Raw genomic sequence first — 15,707 nt, forward strand, 5'->3', positions numbered from 1 at the left:
CATGCGTTGAGTTACAAACATACGGGGCAACGTTAAGTACTGTTATTTTAAGCATGGCATGGAAAAAGTCAAACAAAAGCTTCCAGTTCCAACATTTACCATTACAACGCTCAATATATTGCAATACTGTAAGTTTATGGGTTCACTTGGTTTACTTCATTTGAACAAAACGAAAACCTCTTAGCCAAGTGGGCGTTTGTGGGTAATACTTTCATGTCGAGGGAAAAAAATCCCATGTCATAAATAATACTGTGGATGTACATATACGAGAATTAGGATTGTCAACTCTCACACTCCTAAATAAGGGACAGGTGCACGGTGCCATACCTTAATGATGTAAACTGAGTGCAAATTCTGATTCAAAGTGCGTACATTCTCTTTATCTTTATTGTATACTAACTTCATATGAAAACTCAAAGAAACCACAGTTTGGCTCTTCACATTAAAAAACAGGTACAAGAAAACTGAAATGCAAAATAAGAGTGTGACTCGCGAAAATTATTTTGTTCCATGGATACTTTTGGCTGCGTTTGACTGATTCAAGCAGTCTTCTGTCCTTTTGCACAGCGAGAGAGAAGTCCTAACATGACAAGTCACAGTTTACAGATATTTAAAGTTAATTTTTGATCGGTTCTGTTTTTTGAGTCTGACCATTTATTGGCAATCTGAGAGAAAATCCTATCCACAAAGACATTTATTTGAACATGGCACACTGATGACAAATGAGATGATCTTGAACATGTAGATCAGATTTGCTTTTCCGGCTTTCTTGAATACTGCAGGCCACTTCTCCTCTGTGGATTTTGTAGAATCTTGCCTGACTTTCTGTGTTTCCTCCTGCCTTGCACAGAACTCATCATAGAGTTGGTCCACATTTACTGTCTCTGTCAGCTTGAAGGCAGTCACCACATGCTCCCGGTCAGTAAAAGAGAGTTCATCATGAAGGCCAATCAGTTTAACGAATATATTTTCAAACCATTTGTCTTGGTTAGAAATCAGCTGCTTGGCCTGGTATCTCAAAAAGCTGCCCTGTTTCCGCTGAAGCAAATTCATCTTAAACTTTTGAACTTCCTCATATATATATATATATATATATATATATATATATATATATGTGTGTATGTGTGTGTGTGTGTGTGTGTGTGTGTGATACAGAGCTTGTTTTCCTCTTTTTTTTTACAAGCTGGTCAAATACACATCCCCACGTTGTTAAAAAACAGGTAAATCTCAACAGCAGCCTTTTTTTTCTTCATCTTCAAAAATTCTTCCCAGTGCAACAGGACAGGTCTCCCCAAGTGACCAGAAGTACGACGTAAGAGCTGGCCAGCTCTGGAGGACACGGTCATCTTCAGCTGTATAAACCCTTCAACTCCAGCCGTTCCGCCTACTACTCCAACCTCATCCACTCCAACTGCAATAACCAAAAAGGCTCTCTTCTCCACCATCAACAAAATCCTCCAACCCAGTGTAATTTTAACTTCTTTTACAGTTGACAAATGCAATTCATTCCTATCCTTCTTCCAATCCAAAATCAACATTCTTTACAGCACATTTCAGAGAGTTATGTCAATAATGCAGTGGGCGGAGCATGCATGACTGAAGAAGTTGAGTCAAAGTGGTGGTATGCGTTCAACTAGTTAACTTCCAATTGGTGATATTTTGCTTTTCTAGACAGCAAGATAATATTGAATCACTCTAGCCTCAGCTGGTTGCAGCCAAGCAGTGCACTTGTTTTTTGCCTGAATTGCTTGGAGGCGAAGGACAATTGATTAACAATGATTTTTGCACAATCTATCAAATTCACACTGTTTTCCAGGAATCGCCACATAACAGGGAACCTACTGCAGCTTTGGCTTACTTTAATTAGATTTCCTAGAGTAATTACCCAAATGTTTTTTTTTTTTACATTCATTATGTCTATAAAACAATCTACATAATGAACAATATGTTGCATTTGAGACAAAGCAAATATTTGTTTCTACTTTAAAGACTATATCACTGACATACACACATTAAACATCTGTCGGAGGCGTCTTCCCACTTCATAAAGACAACACAAACTTTCTGTGCAAAAAAATGATAAACTGTTAAGTCACTGGACCTTGGAATGTGTTGCCATGTATTTAACTTTTTAAAAAATATATTTCGTGGAATAATCAGTGAAAGGTTTCCTCACTTAATGATGTCCGGCAGACGGGGGTCTTTGTATAATCCGTTGTGTAGATACCCTAAAGAACCTTCAAAGGAGACAAACTTTACTCGCTCTGCATTCTGAGCACTCACTGCTACTTCATACAGCTGGCGGGAAATGTCAAACATATATACAATTAATGATTTAATATAACCATTTTTTATTTGGGAAATAGTTAAATAATCACAGTCATACCTGCTGAGCAGATTGAATGAGAAATGGATCGTCTTCAGCATGCAAGAAAAGTAGCAGGCTTTTCATTATTTTTAAACTGCAGAATAAACGAAAATCATGTTAAGCATATCAATATTAGTTTTACCAAATTACAATAAAAATGAATCTTTGAACACGTTAGGCATTGCCTATCATTAAAACTTACTTTTCCAAATTGGGAAAGACAAGTTTATTTTCAGCCCAAGGCTCTGGAAAAAAGTATCCCCAGCCAGGAAGCTTCCAGTAATACTTATACAAAAAATGCAAATAAGACCAAATAAAGATCAACATTATGTTTTGTGGAAAATAAACGTATGACGTGGTATAAAGTGGCAAATGTTGGCAAAGCTCACCCAAGAAAACGGATGACCTGGTAGTTTCTCTTTACCTTTATGAAAGGTGCCTTCCACAATCACACCATCTAAAACAATATCTGCTGATGCAGTCACAGTAAAATTGAATTATAGTTGATATTTAATATTTACTTGTGTATAGTTGAACCCACCTTCATTTATGAGTTTGACTGCAGTGTTAGTCGACACCCTGCAAAGACACCATATACAAGGTTCATATGCATTTTTAGCAATAATTTCCTTTCTATTACTTCGTATTGGCTTTTACATAGCCTTCCACTTTATTTCCAGTACTGAAAATATAACACGAACCGCTGAACATTATTGAGGTGCGCAAAGCAACAAAAACGTACAAGGTCAACATCTGAGACATTGTTGCTGTTGCCTCTAAAGCAAACTAAAAGACATGTTTTTATATTTGAATTACAACAACAACACTTTCCACATGAATAACATTAAAGATGAACTTTCTGACAAAAGCAGCATTTGTTGAAGAAAATCAAATCTGCCTTTTCAGGCATTGCATGTAAGTACTATGGACAGAGAATGTAATGAAATGGAAATCTGATTTTACTATCAACATAAATTAGAAAATAGGTTAATTTGCAACAGAAAACTAATAATCAAGGGTTCACTGTATAGTACGACATTATCTTCCTTTGTATTTCCCAAAAACGGTAGGCGGGTACTCTGCCTTCGTAATGCTGCCTGTACACAGTTGCAAATCCAACTGACCCAGTGCCAATAGAATGTCCCCAAAAGACGACCAGGCTACTTCCACTACGTTCTTTGACCCAGTTGTACACATGGAGGGCATCTGTAGTGAGTCCAGCTTCAGTTGGCTCACCACTTGAGTCTCCAAAACCTGTCAGGTGTTCGCTGAAGACAGTTAGATGCAGTTTCACATAGCCACCACTAGATGGCCCTCACGCAAAGCAAATGTAGCGCCGCATGGCAGGCTTACTGAAAATTCAACTGCCTGCTATTTATTCCTGCAGAAGTTTTCATTTCAGCGTAGCGATCAATCATTAGGAATAAAAATAAGTTAATAATAAATACCGTATAATCATTTATTTTCACCAACCTCTGTAATCAGGCACCAACACATGGTAACCAAGTGCACTCAACACCTGTTGACAAATTAAGTCTTACTTGTCATTGGACTAGCTTTACTGGTTTACTACCATCATTGTTAGTGAATGAATAGGTTTGTGTGGATAATCACACACTTTTGAAACTCCCACCCGATGAGTAGCTGCCCTGTTGAAACGGTTTGCGAGAAATAAAATTGCAACTGGTTTAACGTTCAAATACCTGGTGCACAAGAGTTCTACCATATTTCCAACATGCCTTGTGCCTGTGTTCCCATGTCGATATATAAAAACTGGATTTCCGTCACTTAACATGCTTTCATACCATGCCAAGTCTTTGCTTTGTGCCTCTCTCCATTGACTATCAGGCACTGTGTGCCTGGGGCAAGTCAAAACAATACAAAGCTAATAAGTGGATCATTAAAATGTAATTTCTGTTTAAAATTAGATACTGGACTCACCATACACCAAGAGAAATTCCTTTCCCTTATGTTAAGTACATGTTTATGGTGTGATTTAGGGAGAAATCAGCAGGTTGGCTGAGGTCAACAAAGAAGGGAACCTTGACTGCAAACAGAAGGCAAGGATATTTTTTATAAGAAAATCAAGGATTTATATTCCTATTGGGAATTCACTTACTTCTGTGCTTGTAAACAAAGTGCTGGATCAATTCCCGTGACATGATCAGGGTGAAAGGAGCCAAAACAAGCATGACAAACAGTACAAATAAACGACTTTTCATCCACCGGGACCTAGGCAAGGACAGCAGAGAAAATACTTGAGAAACCCGATTTCTCCAGGTGGTACTTTTGTGTTCGCGGGGAAACGCACATGTTTACATGACTTTCATTTTGGTATCCATTTCCATTTTTCCTTGTACTCATTAGTGTTATCTCGGTGTACTCCACCACCATTCCACAGTCCAAAATCTTGTGTTAGGTCAGTGCTTCTCAATTACTTTCTGTTACGCCCCCTCTAGCAAGAAGAAAACAAATTGCGTCCCCACCCCACCTCCCACTCTCCGCCGCAATTACAAATAATAGCATTTTCGTTGCAAAACAAACCTACACCGCAGAGTTAATACTCGCTGCGCATAATGAACAATGAGAGCGCCACTGCCAACTACTGGAGTGGATGTGCAATTACACTTAATTTCAGTACTACGAAAAAAGCATGTTCCCCAGGGTCACACGGCCCCACCTCAGCATCGCCACAGCGCCGCCCCCCAGGGGGGCCTGCCCCATTATTTGAGAATCACTGTGTTAGGTCAATTACAAGTGTCAGCCATTCGACGGACATACATGTGTGACCACATGAATACTGCTCATGTACAATGTTGATGTTTAAATCATATATATTCTGATTGTTCTAATAATAATAACCCATAATTCGATGAATGAGTTGAATGATGTGATGAGGATGCCAAGACTCTTATTAGATCGGTTTGACCTTGCGAGAGGTAACAGAACAATAGAGGGTGCTCTTCAGACTGTTTCCATGATGGACAATACACCCCTACGACCCAAAACACACGCACACACGCTCACACACACACTTCCATAACAGTGTAATATGACAGAAGAGCCCGTTGAGTGGAAAGACTGATTTCCCTACATCCCTCAAGGGAACCATATTGGACTGCATTATTCCACCCGCCTCTCAAAAGTCGCATAATTAACCACCAAAAAGTGTCATTCCGTATTCTATTGTACTTGCACTGAATATTGCTACCGATATCTGCCCTTTGTTCGATATGACATTGCACAATTCATGTTTATAAGTCCTACAGAGAGACAATGTGATTTCTAGACTGACTCCAACAACATTTAATTAACATGCTAACTTACACATTTCTGTGCTTCTTCTGAACTTCGGCTGTTGTCTGAGTGGAGGTCGACACATCCTTTTTATAAGTTCTTTGTCTCATTTTGAACCGCAATCCCGGTGCGTTTTGCTATGGGGACACCCTTTTTATTGTTAATAGTGCAGCCCCAGAGTTACGTAAAAAGTTGTCCGAGGGCGTTAATATTATACTTATTTAAGGGAGCAGCAGAGCGCAGATCGAGGCGTGGCTCAACCTAAACGCAGCCAGGGGCTAAAAAATTTAAGGCAGCGCCATTCATGAATGCAACCTCTTTGGACACAGCACTAAGTAGAACCTGTTATTGTTATGTAAGGAATCGATGCATACTATGTCACATTTTCAGATTTTATTAATACTGAGTAGAATAGTGTTCAATAAAATAGATAAATAAATCCTATGGCCATTTGACAGCTAAACTTTTCTCGTTGCAATTGAAAGAAATTGCATTTTAATTACATATGTGGGCATTTTGTATTGTAGCTAATTACCGCGTCGTGCACCTTGACAATTTAATAAAACGGAATTGAACAGCTGTAATAAACTTATTACAGCTTGTAATATATTGTAAGAATCTTTTTTTTAAATTTAAACTCAATGTCCTCCAACACAATAAATGTAAAATGCTCGACATTAATAGTTACACAAACACAACATGGTTTGATAATGCAACAAACCGGAAGTGGTTGATTTGACGGTGGTTGATTGAATTCACAGTCCAACAGTAGTTTCCACAACTTTTCTACAGCATAACCTACTTTACAGGGCATAAATGGCACAGCAGACATGAATGGATTACAATAACATGAATATTAAATTACATTTGCCAAACAAGGGTGTAACTGAAAAAGTGACCAATGAAATTACTCACAGTGGTTTACTCCAAGGCATCCATTAAAAAAAAAAAAAAAATACGATCCCCAAATTCCGGTCTCGAGCATTATTAGGTCAAAGACAACACTTTTATAGTGATTAAAACTGTGACATTCAACATAGAAATGCGTTTGACTGAGCAATCTGACCTTCTACTGTTTTTTTTTGTTCGTTTTTTAGGAAGGGGGCTGCATGTGCCCGTGTTACAAACCTATGATGAAGGTACAGTAGATATAGCCTGGTAATTTTCTTCTTCACAGGGAAAAGTCTGTCTTGGATTTCTGGCAGCAGGATGAGTGGTGTGTTTGGAATAAAAACTATATGAAACCCCACTGGAATAACGAGAGGAAGAATTGTTGAGCAGGTTAAAATGAGCACCAGTGAGTGCATCAAGCCTGACTTGTGAAATTTTGCTTCTTCCAGAAGTCGGAAATGTATCATGAATACTTAAGTATTATAGTATAACGTTCGTAGATACAAACAAATGCTGACTGATGTCCATGACTGTCATAAATGTTTTCAAAAGGTCGTACTGTATGTTTAACCACACACCACTCCAGGGTGCTCCAGGTTCGGCCCAGTATTTTTCCAAGGAACTGCCCAGTGAAGACGTCTCCAAAGAAATCTCGGGCGATGATGACAAGTCTGCCTCTCACCAACAATAAGTTCTTCCTCCTCCACCGTTTTTGTATGCACGTCGACTGCATGCTAAGAGTGAGTTACAGTACAGTTAAACTGTGGTGCTTTTGGTCTAGTGTTGTGTTGTTTGCGAACAATTTGTTCAAAAAGAACAAATCTTTTCAGTTAACCTGAGTGAATGAATCACTCTCAAGTGATTTTTTTTCGTTTTTCAGTTCATTTGAGTTCAGCCAGGCACATGTCGTCAATCTTTGCGAACGTCCAATCAGCGGCTGGTAACTTCCCGTTCACAAAACCATGAAGTGAGTGCAGCCATTTCTTGTTCACGAACGATTCAGTGAATGAACATGGTGTCATTTCCCATTTACGAACGATTCACCAAGTGAACGGGCTTCAACATTGATTTTAAATTGAACCTGCAAATTGGTGCTGTTGTTAAATCCATCTTTTTTCATCTTAGGCAGTTGGCTATGTTTAATTATCTGCTTCCTCAACAGCTCATTGAAACTGTAATTTTAACAGAAATTCATGCCTGCGTCATATCTCAGCAGGATTAATACACTTTATTTTTTAGTCAGCCAATCTTCAACTGTTCTGCTCTGTTTGTTCCGATTAGACTGAAATATTTTTACGATACTAATTAATTCAATGAATTTCTACAATTACTCACACACGACACTGTACGCCTGCGCCTCAGTAAAGTCCGCCAAAATCGCATTACACAACCTGCGCCACCACTTAGACCTGCTTTTAGTGAGTCTAAAATGGAGTCTGCTTTCTGTCACCAAAGTGCCAGATGCGCCGGACGCGTGCAATAGGATACATCGAGGTGTAACATGTTCTACCAAATTCAAAAACACACTAAGACAGACTTGCTTAAACTTAAGATGCACCCGTTTTGACGCAGCGGGTAGAGGCACCTGGCAGCGAAAATAGGTAGGTGTTTACTAACAGCAATTTTTTTCTTCATTAGCAAAAACAATTACCTCAGTTTTGTTTTGAATTAGTTGAAGGAAATGTTTGTTCATCCAGTTATTAATTTGTTTTAGACAGTGAGAGCACCTTCACTGAACTGTTATCACTTGGGGACATTGATAGATATACTTGTGTATCATCTGCATAGCCATGATCGTCATTGTGAATAAATTGACCCAAGGGTAGCATATACAGGCTGAACAAAATGCATCCAAGGACTGACGCTTGAGGTACCTGACATGTCATGGCTATTCAATTGTATTTATGACTTCCAATGCTTACAAAATAACTTATTTCCTCCAAGTAGGACTTTAAACATTTTAGAACTGTTCCATTTAGGCCTACCCAAGTTTCCACACTGTCCAACAGTATATTATGGTTTACTGTATCAAATGCTGCATATATTAGTCATATTGTATAGACTCAATGCTCAGAGACTGAGAAATAAAACGTTGAACCCCTTTGCATGGATCTTTCTGGAAGTGTGGTTGCTAAGGGCCACGGATGTCGCCAAAATGTCGTGCGTCGTAGCAAACAACGATATATAAAATAAAAAACAGAGCAAACACACATCTATCTGCAATCATGAATAAAATCCCCCTGATTTTTAGGGTAGGTCCCCAGAGTTTGCTGAAGAAGGAGATGGATGACCAGTTTCAGAAACATGGGACTCAGGCAATATTGTGGAGCCAGCACTGAGGACGCCGGCTGTTGGTGAACCTTTTGGCAGCTGATGGCTCAAGTACACGCCAAATGTAACCTGGAAACGCCAGAAATAAGAAGCAGCATGACATAGATTGAAAAAAAATTTTTCCAGATTTTTTCCAAAGGGGAGGAGTCGTAGCTACTGTACATTTGTGTCTATTTATTTCTCTCCAATTTGAAAATATATTGCCTTGACTCACCTTTCCATTGCGGTATGCAGAAAGAGACATCAGAGGCTCTTTTGTTTTGGTCCCAGTGTTCTGGTCAACTCCAACCATTTGGCAGCGTACACATTGACCTCTAACCTTTTGATTTATCACACAGAAAGCATATTTAGCTTTTTAAGAATCGACTTCTGACACATTAGAAGTTGTCATCTCATATCCCAAAGTGCCAGCTCACCATGAATCGAATGTTGCCAATAATCAAGTGTGACCAATTATCTTCCTCAAACGGTTCAACCCCTGAGATGACGAAATTGGCTCGGAACCGACTGATGACGTCCTGTGTGTCAAGCGCGGGATATTCTTGCCTTTCAAAGGAATGGTGGCAATTGCATGTTATTTCATTTCACTCTCTAAATGATCCGGTGTTATGTAAATGTAGAGGTTTTATCACATCCTGATGTCTTTCACTGCACAAAGTGCACATTGAGTATTTTGAATAAGACAGCATGTGTTCAAACCTGCTGCTCATTACGTTTTGAATGAGCTCCACACTTGCGCGGTTGATCATGAGATACTGAGCTTCATTCACCAGGGAGAGTGACGAGGAGGTGACGGCTAGGAGGGAAATACTTGATATTACCCATCTATTTTAAGCACTCATCTCTGCTGGAAATCCTCAATGAATGTGAAAATTGAAGTTGTTTTCGACAAAGTGCAGGAATCACTGCACACAACTTGCACATTCAATATATGTGTGGTAATTTAGTATTTGGCCTGTGCACTCTCAGTTAAATTGACAAAAATGCTCCCAAGTTCTTTTAGCTACTAATGAAGAATGTACATGGCATTCCGGAAAGTATTCACAGTGCTTCACTTCATTACAGCCTCATTACAAAATGGTACAACTTCATTTTTTTCCCTAAAATTCACGCGCAACTCCCCATAATGACAGCATGAAGCAAGGTTTTGGGCGGAATTGATACAAATGTATTTAAAACGTACTCTAAGTATTCACAGCCATTGCCACCAAGCTGAAAATTATTTATCCAAGAAATTGTGTGTCGACTTCAGACACACGATTGTCTTGAGCCGCAAATCTGAAAAAAAATCTGCTGCTTTAATGAGTCCTGTTGCCTCCATCATCCTTGAATGGAAAACACGTTTTGAACCACCAGGACTCTTTGCTATACCTGGCCGCTCGTCTAAACTGTACAATCGTGGGAAGCGATAAAGAACCTGACGGTCATTTTCTCAGAGCTCTAGTGGTCCTCAGTAGAGAGAGGAAAACATTCCACTCTACCAACAATTCACCAATCAGGCCTGCATGGTAGAGTGGCCAGACGGAAGCCACTCCTTCGTAATTGGTACTTGGCAGTCCGCTTGGAGTTTGCCAAAAGGCAATAAAAAATAACATTTGTCTGATAATATCTTTGCTTTTTAATTTTTAATAAATTTGCAAACATTAAAAAAATTTCATTTTGTGGTGGTGTGTGGAAAAATTATAATTCAATGAATTGATTTCTAAAATGATTCAGACGGTTCAATGCATGCTGTTGTCATATTTATCAATAAACTATGATGACATCCACCGCACTCTCTTGATCTTGATCAAATTCACCAAAATGCACCAAAACCGAGCTCCAGCAGGCACAAAGTTGAGTCAACTTTCAGCCAACAATTTGTCAGGTGCGCCAGGGGTATTAAATATAACTGGCACGAAAATCATGATGCCACAATTTTTTTTAACTTATGAATATTTTATCAAAAAATTAGTTCAGCCCCTAAATATTTTCTTCTTGCGATGGTGCGTAATACAAAATAATTGAGAAGCACTGCGCTCCATTGTCCAAAGATGAAACACATTCACCTGTATCAGACTTCTTATTCATGTGTCGAATAAAATCAGGACTTTGTCTGATCAGGCGGCACGGCTGTCCGAGAAAGTCTGAAAGCCACGATGCAACCTCATCGCCACAGTCCATCGTCTCCACCCTGGGCAAAACAGAAAGTATGTGTTTAGGAGACCCCAGGAGATACAATTTGATATCATAAAGAGAAGGTTGTAAACTTTTGTGCAACACCTAATTCACGTGTCACCATCTACGTAGCTGTTTGTAATAACAATGATGAACCAAAATGTATCCACCACAATTCTAATGCATTGTTTCGTATTCCCGTAAAAAATGGGGTCATATGTTTTGTCGGAAATTGTGAGGCTTGAAAACAAAGATATCAAACTCAAGGCCAGAGGGCTAGATTTGGATCGCCACATGATTTTATGTGGCTCGTGAAAACAAGTTATGTGCATGGAGTTCATGCTTTGCTAAAATACCAACATTGCAAATTGTTTTCACTTTTAGAAATTTTGATATTGCAAGCTGTTTTTGTTACTATATCGCCACTTAAAAAAAGTAGTATTTGAACAAAATGTTTTTACTGGCCTCTGAAATCAAATCTAGTTATTCATTAATTTGTTATATGGAGCAATCGTACATTTATTTGTATTCTGTCAGAAAACCATAAAACTATGATGTGGCCTGCAACAAAAATGATGCTTTCAAATGTCATTCGCGGTAAAAAACAACTAAAAAAAAAGAAAAACCCTCTAGAGTGCTGTAAAAGGAGAATACAATGCTACAAGCGGCAAGTATAAATATCAAACAAATGTGACTTGTTTCCTGTCCGCCGCAGCTCACCTGTCACGACAAACTTTACTCTGACAGACTGGAAAGCTTGCGTGCATTTCGGCCCTGATTTCCAATGGAACTGAAATGGTATTCATCCCTGCAGGAGAGTAGGAAAATTCCTTTAAGAAAGAAAAAATACAGACTGATTGGCTGCTTTTTTTTCCTTGCATGAGCAGTGTGTCACATTCAGAGAGCTGATGACTGACTGACTGACTGAGTGACTTGATGCCTGCAGCAGCAATTCGTTGGAGGACAGATGAACTTGTGGGTGAATGAGGCATAAACGTGGCTCTCTTTTCTGACTCAAGCACACGCCATTTCCATTTACCACCATCCAACTTCGGTCATATAGTAAACCCTGAGGTCCTACTGGCCAGTTGTGGGCCTAGAAAAAAAATAGCAAAAATGCATGGTAGAAAGATAAAGAATGTTGAGATGCAAATAGTGAAACAATAACACCAAGTGGCTGCTCACACCTCGAATGCGCCACATGATTTGATGGGATATATGTAGATGTTCGTCAATGTATAAGGCCCCTCACGGCTGTTTGGACGCACAGGTTCAACTCCATTGGTTGAAACCTTCTTCTTTTCTTCAACTTTTTGTCTTACTTCACTGGAATTGACTTTTGTCTCTTCATTTGATTTGACGGCAGCTTTAAGCCTCTCGAGTCTTGCATGGTCTACTGTCACTGGTTTCTTCACGAAGCACTCGACAACAAAACTCAGGAACTTTTGACAGTCGTCAAACGTTGACATGTAGCCAAATGACACGCGAACAGATCCGGTCGGCCGCCCATCCACCAAGTCGATGGTGTCTCCGCAGATGTGGCCAGCCTAAAAAAAAAAAGACAGTTTCACAGATTCTGAAATACTGTACTCATGCATTTCACAATTTTTTTTTACCTGCAGGTTTCTCCTCATCTGTTGATTTGTGATGCCGAGAAAGCTCTGACAAGCCCCAGTGTTGCAAAAGCAACCAGTGCGTACATGAATGTTGTACAAACTTGCCATTCGGTCCACCTGTAGGACAATTATCGTGGCACTCATAAATGTTGCCATTGCATGTACCACACAGGATGTTTTATATTTAATATGGTATGAGGAATTAAACATACGCACCTGGGAATATCCAATTATTTCTCCGTGTGGATCGATAAGGTTGAAGTTTAGTATTGAGCCTTGGCTGCTTGGACTGTCAAACTGGCCTTTTGTGTACATCAGGGCCACTGGTCGCCCATTGCCGTGGCACAGACTTGACAGAAGCATGTAAGTGTAACGAGCTAAGCCAAAAGTGTGCTGTTGTATGTTTTCCATCCCCCCTGAAAGACAGATAAGGAACAGAGCACTGTTGTTTCCTTTTGCAAATTTGTTGTCTCACTGTTACTTACCCGTGATCCTATATAAAGCTTCAAAACTGTGGTTGAGGGCAATAATGTCCAAGAACGAGACAGTGCCATCCTCAAATCTTATTCAGGGGAAAAAGAAAAACGGGTATGAATGCGCAAAGTTATGGTGTTTTCAGAAACTCTCTATGCTTTGCTATGTTGTTCACGACTTTACCTGTCAGAAAGGTTTGCAGCCTGCACATAATAATCTTCTCCAGAAAGGTAAGCTGCTGCTGTGCCTCCTCCAAAATAAGTCTTTTTTAGTATGCCTGCTGCGTGGTTGCGGACAAGAAGGGCCCCTAGACCTGAAGGGAAGCCAAATATCTTGTAGAAAGAGATTGGAATGAAATCAGCAGGGCAGTCTTGTAGGTTTAGAGGAGAACAGCTGACAAGCGAAGCTGCATCCAGCAGCACAAACCACTGGCCTCGATGGTCACATGCTGGATAAAGACGTCTTGCCTGGATGCCTTCTACATAGCTAAGGGGATACTTCATCCCTGAGAAGTTGCTCTGTGCCGGGTAGCAGAAGAGATGTGGCGTCTGACAAACCGCATCTTCACCCTGAGTCTTATCCTTTGCCCTATTTTCCACTTCCTGAGGGGAGACGGGCAGGGAAACTACTCCCTGGTTTGATGTTAGTCCTCTTATGCCAACGACAGATGTATGGTTGTCAGTGAGGTAGCAGAAGTGACTGCCCGCCCCGCTTTCTGTCTGCGACCTCCAGGGGAAGACCTCTGCCACTAATTTGATAGCGGCTGTACAGCCAGAAGTGAAAATCACCGAATAATCCTCAGGGGTAGTGTTGAAATGTTGCAATATCCTGAAAGAAAATGATCTTTTCTTTTAAAAAAAAAAACTCATTTCATGCAAGGTAGTTACAAAGAGGGCACATGGGCCTATTTGGAATGTGTCTAAGGCTCACCTGTATCTGACCCCCTCCACAGTCTCATGTGTCAACCTGCTGCTGGGGTTGTGGCTGTGAGGGTTTCCTATTAGCAAGATGATACCATACATCAATTTTAGCGCTTCATAAAGTAACATGAGCCTCCAAATAAGAATAAATGTTGATTTGCATACCATACACGTTCCTTGAAATATCCAGGCAGTACCTCCTGACCAGTGATTCCGGGTACAAAGTAGTCGCTGCGTGATCCAGATATACAGTGCCTTTGTACAATAACAAGAACTGAACTGTACTGTTACTTAACTTTAAACTGCTCACAGCAATTCACGAGGACACAAATATTACCTTTAATCCGCGTGAACTCCCCCTCAAGCACGTCCTCCATGTTTTCTCCATAACCATAACGACTCCATTCCTCCTTAAAGGTTTCAAAAGAGTTAAGTTTGTGGAAGTCCATCGAGTGTCTTGCGATAGTGTCTGTGTTTGACGCAGCCGAAGCTTAGAGAGAAGACAGTCAATGATTGATTTCCACGCTCAAAGTCCCCTGACCACAGTTTCAGTTTCACAGTCCCATGAAGAGCACAAGACCTGGCTCCCTCTTTGTCATGGTCTTGCTGGAACTAAAATTACAACCAGTGGCATGCTGAGTGGGGGAGCCAACAGGGCGGGATCCACCTCAAAATCAACATCTTCAACTCCCCGTCAATGAATACATTTCAACGTCTTTTGACGACACTACACTTGGCGCATGTGCATCAACCAACACATTTTTTTTTTTTGCTTCACCCCCATTGACCAACTTTTGAAGGAGCATCTGTCTTTGAGACAGGCATACAATAGATCCGATTGCAAATGCGTATCAACCGGTTGACGGGCAAAGGGCTTTTGCAAGGGGCATCTTCAAAGTGTGCTCACATGCCACTGGTCCCAACAAGACTCCAACAAGTTGTTAACAACTACCCTACTCGAAACCAATCTCTTCTCTAGTTGCCATACACTATGCCCCAAACTCCAGACTCTAGATATTCATTAATGAAAAACAGGTTCGACCAAAGAATAAAAACAAGATAGACAATCTATGGGCCACAGGGCACACTCTTATATTTAACCCATCCCACCAATCATTTAAAATATAAAGAGTAAGGCAACATTTTTTTTGCATTAATTGATAAATCCCCCCCCGCTAAATAGTCAACTTAATGTACGTTAATTTTGTATTTAATCAATCATTTAATAATTGCTTTACTTATTCATTGTAAATAATGATGAAACTACAGATTTTAATAATCCGTTAATCGGTCCATTTTTTTAAATTGATTAATTGGGTAAAAACATGTTTTAATTCCCCCCCCTTTTGTTTTGAAACAAGACATTATTTCAAACTGACTGTATAAAATGCACAGACTTAGATTAGTTAGAATTCAAGTTACAGGTTCAGTCATGGCATTCCAAAACATAATGTTTAATTTTGATTCATCAAAAACATGACCAGTCTGCTTTCATCAGGGACTACAGAATTTGGAGAATATGTATTGTTGAGAATCTGAAATTGCAAGGATTTGGACAATTTTTAAATTGAAATACTTATCTAAACGATTATTCGATTCTCAAAAATAATTATCAATTAATTTGATAATCAGTTAGTTGTTGATTAATTGATT

At 39.7% G+C, this 15,707-nt stretch overlaps 1 protein-coding gene and 1 pseudogene across 2 annotated transcripts; both read right to left on the bottom strand.

The window, feature by feature from the left end:
* Positions 1 to 2,042: 2,042 nt before the first annotated feature.
* Positions 2,043 to 5,775, bottom strand: LOC148330382 (lysophosphatidylserine lipase ABHD12-like; annotated as a pseudogene).
* A 319-nt stretch (positions 5,776 to 6,094) lies between these two features.
* Positions 6,095 to 14,562, bottom strand: mocos (molybdenum cofactor sulfurase). 2 transcript variants are annotated; one of them, XM_088304843.1, is made up of 15 exons: positions 14,392 to 14,562; positions 14,220 to 14,309; positions 14,065 to 14,131; positions 13,318 to 13,962; positions 13,146 to 13,222; positions 12,877 to 13,076; positions 12,661 to 12,777; positions 12,232 to 12,591; positions 11,970 to 12,140; positions 11,765 to 11,874; positions 10,936 to 11,060; positions 9,587 to 9,683; positions 9,304 to 9,433; positions 9,102 to 9,206; positions 6,095 to 8,956 (listed from the first exon to the last, which is right to left on the bottom strand). In XM_088304843.1, exons 1-15 carry the CDS (start codon positions 14,501 to 14,503, stop codon positions 8,804 to 8,806), a joined length of 2,559 nt encoding a protein of 852 aa, XP_088160969.1. In that variant the 5' UTR covers positions 14,504 to 14,562; the 3' UTR covers positions 6,095 to 8,803. The 2 variants fall into 2 exon arrangements, 1 of the variants encoding a protein (XP_088160969.1); XR_015845078.1 differs by lacking the exon at positions 6,095 to 8,956 and having other exon boundaries at positions 9,182 to 9,206; positions 9,601 to 9,683.
* Positions 14,563 to 15,707: the final 1,145 nt, after the last annotated feature.

Source organism: Idiotropiscis lumnitzeri, chromosome 9 (genome assembly GCF_059441095.1).
Source record: "Idiotropiscis lumnitzeri isolate Australia: NSW breed Sydney's pygmy pipehorse chromosome 9, RoL_Ilum_1.0, whole genome shotgun sequence".
NCBI classification, from domain to species: domain Eukaryota; kingdom Metazoa; phylum Chordata; class Actinopteri; order Syngnathiformes; family Syngnathidae; genus Idiotropiscis; species Idiotropiscis lumnitzeri.

Excerpts from the sequence above, each read along its gene's own strand:
- mocos (XM_088304843.1), bottom strand. The coding sequence starts at position 14,503 with ATGGACTTCCACAAACTTAACTCTTTTGAAACCTTTAAGGAGGAATGG. Across the intron at positions 12,778-12,876 it reads AAATAATTGGATATTCCCAG|GTGGACCGAATGGCAAGTTT; the intron begins GTGCGTATGTTT and ends ATTGTCCTACAG. Across the intron at positions 9,207-9,303 it reads TTGGCAACATTCGATTCATG|GTTAGAGGTCAATGTGTACG; the intron begins GTGAGCTGGCAC and ends ATAAATCAAAAG.